Genomic DNA, 2,150 nt, shown 5'->3' with positions numbered 1-2,150 from the left:
TCGCATCACTCTACCTCCTCGGAGAATATACTGAACATCCAAAGTCTGAGGATCATCAACGTGTGGAGCCTGAATCTCCTCAACATCTGGGATCAAGATGAAAGGTGTCTGGACACTGTAATGCGGAAAAATCAATGGCTCAACAGTGGCAGCCTGCACCGATACTGCATCGAGAACTAATCGGAATGGAACAGGCATCCGAGGACCTAGAGTCACCCCACTCATCTCATAAATCACATCTGGCACGATGGGCTCTAGGTTTAAATCGTCATCACTCAGCATGTGAATGTGGTCATCGATCTCATCAAAGTCTAAGAAATGAATGCCATCGGCTGGTGGAGGGATTGCATGTATGGTGTGGGCAGGTAACGGGTTCGTGGTCACACTCGGCTGACCCAAGTGTACCAAACCCTGGTCAATCAAATCTTGGACGGCATGCCTCAAAGCGGTGCATCGATCAGTCTCATGTCTAGGCCCCTTATGGTATGCACAGTGCAAATTCATCTTGAACTGAGGTGGAATCGGTTGAGGTGGCGGTCTAGGAGCAAGAACAGTCAACAACCCTGCCTCTGTAAGCTTCCGAAGAGCCTGGCTCAATAGCATGCGTAACTGCAAGAACTGCCTATGTGTCCTCAGAGCAAATGGAGCAGAAATCTATTGAGCTCTGGGTCGGGGATAAGGCACTGCAGGTCTCGCAGTGAACTAAGCAGCACATCATGGTTGTCCTGTGGCCATGTAGGAAACCGGGGGTCTCTCAATGCCCTAGGTTGCATAATAAGGCAATGCCAAAGTCTACGGCATGTGTGTCTGATCATAAGCTGGACGAGGTGCCCGTGGCCTATACTGATGAGGTGCATAGGAAGAATGAGGCTCGAAAAACTATGGGATCCGCTGATGGCGCCTGAGAGGCCTCTGACTGGAAGAAACAATGGTGCTCACATCTGCTGACTTCTGTCCTATAAAGGGCTTCTTTCCCTTAATATCACTAGGAGAAGAATTCTTCCATAATCCTCTCGAGATGCCGTCCTCGACATCATATAAAGCCAGGACCAATGAGCCAAAATCTGCAAATGGTACCCCAACTATGTGCCTAGCGATCCTAGGCTGTAAACTCCTCAAGACCATCTGTATCTGATCTCTCTGTGAAGGTCTATCAATGATCTCGACAATCTTCCCGCGCCAACGGGAAATGAATGAAGAAACTGACTCGTCTAATCTCTGCCTAAGAGCCTTGAGCTCCCTTCTCGATACGTCGACGACAGTATTGAATGCATACTGTCTCAAGAACTCTTGGGCCAGATCATCCCAAGTCCGACGACGTGATACATCCAAAGAAGCAAACCAATGTTGTGCAGCGCCATTCAAGGACATGGGGAAAAGCATAATCATCTGAGCCTCGTCCAATCCATGAGCCCTCATGATCATACTGTAAAGCCTCAAATGGATGCGGGGGCACCCAATCCCCGTGTATCGCTCAATCTCTAGCATCCTGAACCTGGCCGGTAAACTGGCCACTGGTGCTCCATCAAGATCCTCCCAAGTAATGGCTCTGTCTGAAGTCCTCAACTGCCTCAACCTCTGCTCAAGTCTATCCATGCGTGCATGCGGGTCCTCTGAGGTCGGGCTTGGCGTGGTGACGGGAGGTGGGGCAACCTCGGTCTGACTATGCAGAGTGAATGTCATGGCCTGTGGTGCTGACTGACTAGGTGGAGGGGGTAGTGGCACTGTAGGGTCATACTGGGTATCGTCCTGAGGCGGGACCTGTTGGGCCTACTGCCCATCTATCCTCCGACCGAGGCTAGCTATAGCCTCCTGAATCGAAGCCATAACCTTAGCAAACTGATCGATGGTAACTATCTGTGAATCCATATCCCTCTGATATGATCTCTGGTCTAACTGGTCCGATACCCTGATCAATCTACCCTCAACTCTGATCCAAGAAGTCGAACCCAGACTGAACGTATCGATACTCCTACAACAGTGGAAATACTAGATAAGATGCGGGGTAAGGAAAACTTCACAAAGAATGTCTATCAAATGTGTCAAAAAGTAGCCTGGAAGCAATCAAGCTGATATCTAATCCTGAGTAGATATATAAGAGACTACTACGAAGGTAACTAAACCTGTCACTACTGAACCGGCTTTAAAGG

The 2,150-nt window shown here is 49.2% G+C and overlaps 1 protein-coding gene across 1 annotated transcript; it reads right to left on the bottom strand.

Moving 5' to 3' along the window:
- Positions 1-879: 879 nt before the first annotated feature.
- Positions 880-1,683, bottom strand: LOC117904033. Its single transcript, XM_034816563.1, has one exon. It carries the CDS (start codon positions 1,681-1,683, stop codon positions 880-882), a length of 804 nt encoding a protein of 267 aa, XP_034672454.1.
- Positions 1,684-2,150: the final 467 nt, after the last annotated feature.

Source organism: Vitis riparia, chromosome 17 (assembly GCF_004353265.1).
Source record: "Vitis riparia cultivar Riparia Gloire de Montpellier isolate 1030 chromosome 17, EGFV_Vit.rip_1.0, whole genome shotgun sequence".
Classification (NCBI taxonomy): Eukaryota; Viridiplantae; Streptophyta; class Magnoliopsida; order Vitales; family Vitaceae; genus Vitis; species Vitis riparia.
The sequence above is the reverse complement of the archived record's forward strand: the minus strand, read 5'-3'. Positions and strand labels throughout refer to the sequence as shown.

Coding starts and splice junctions, on each gene's coding strand:
- LOC117904033 (XM_034816563.1), bottom strand. CDS start 1,683: ATGACATTCACTCTGCATAGTCAGACCGAGGTTGCCCCACCTCCCGTC.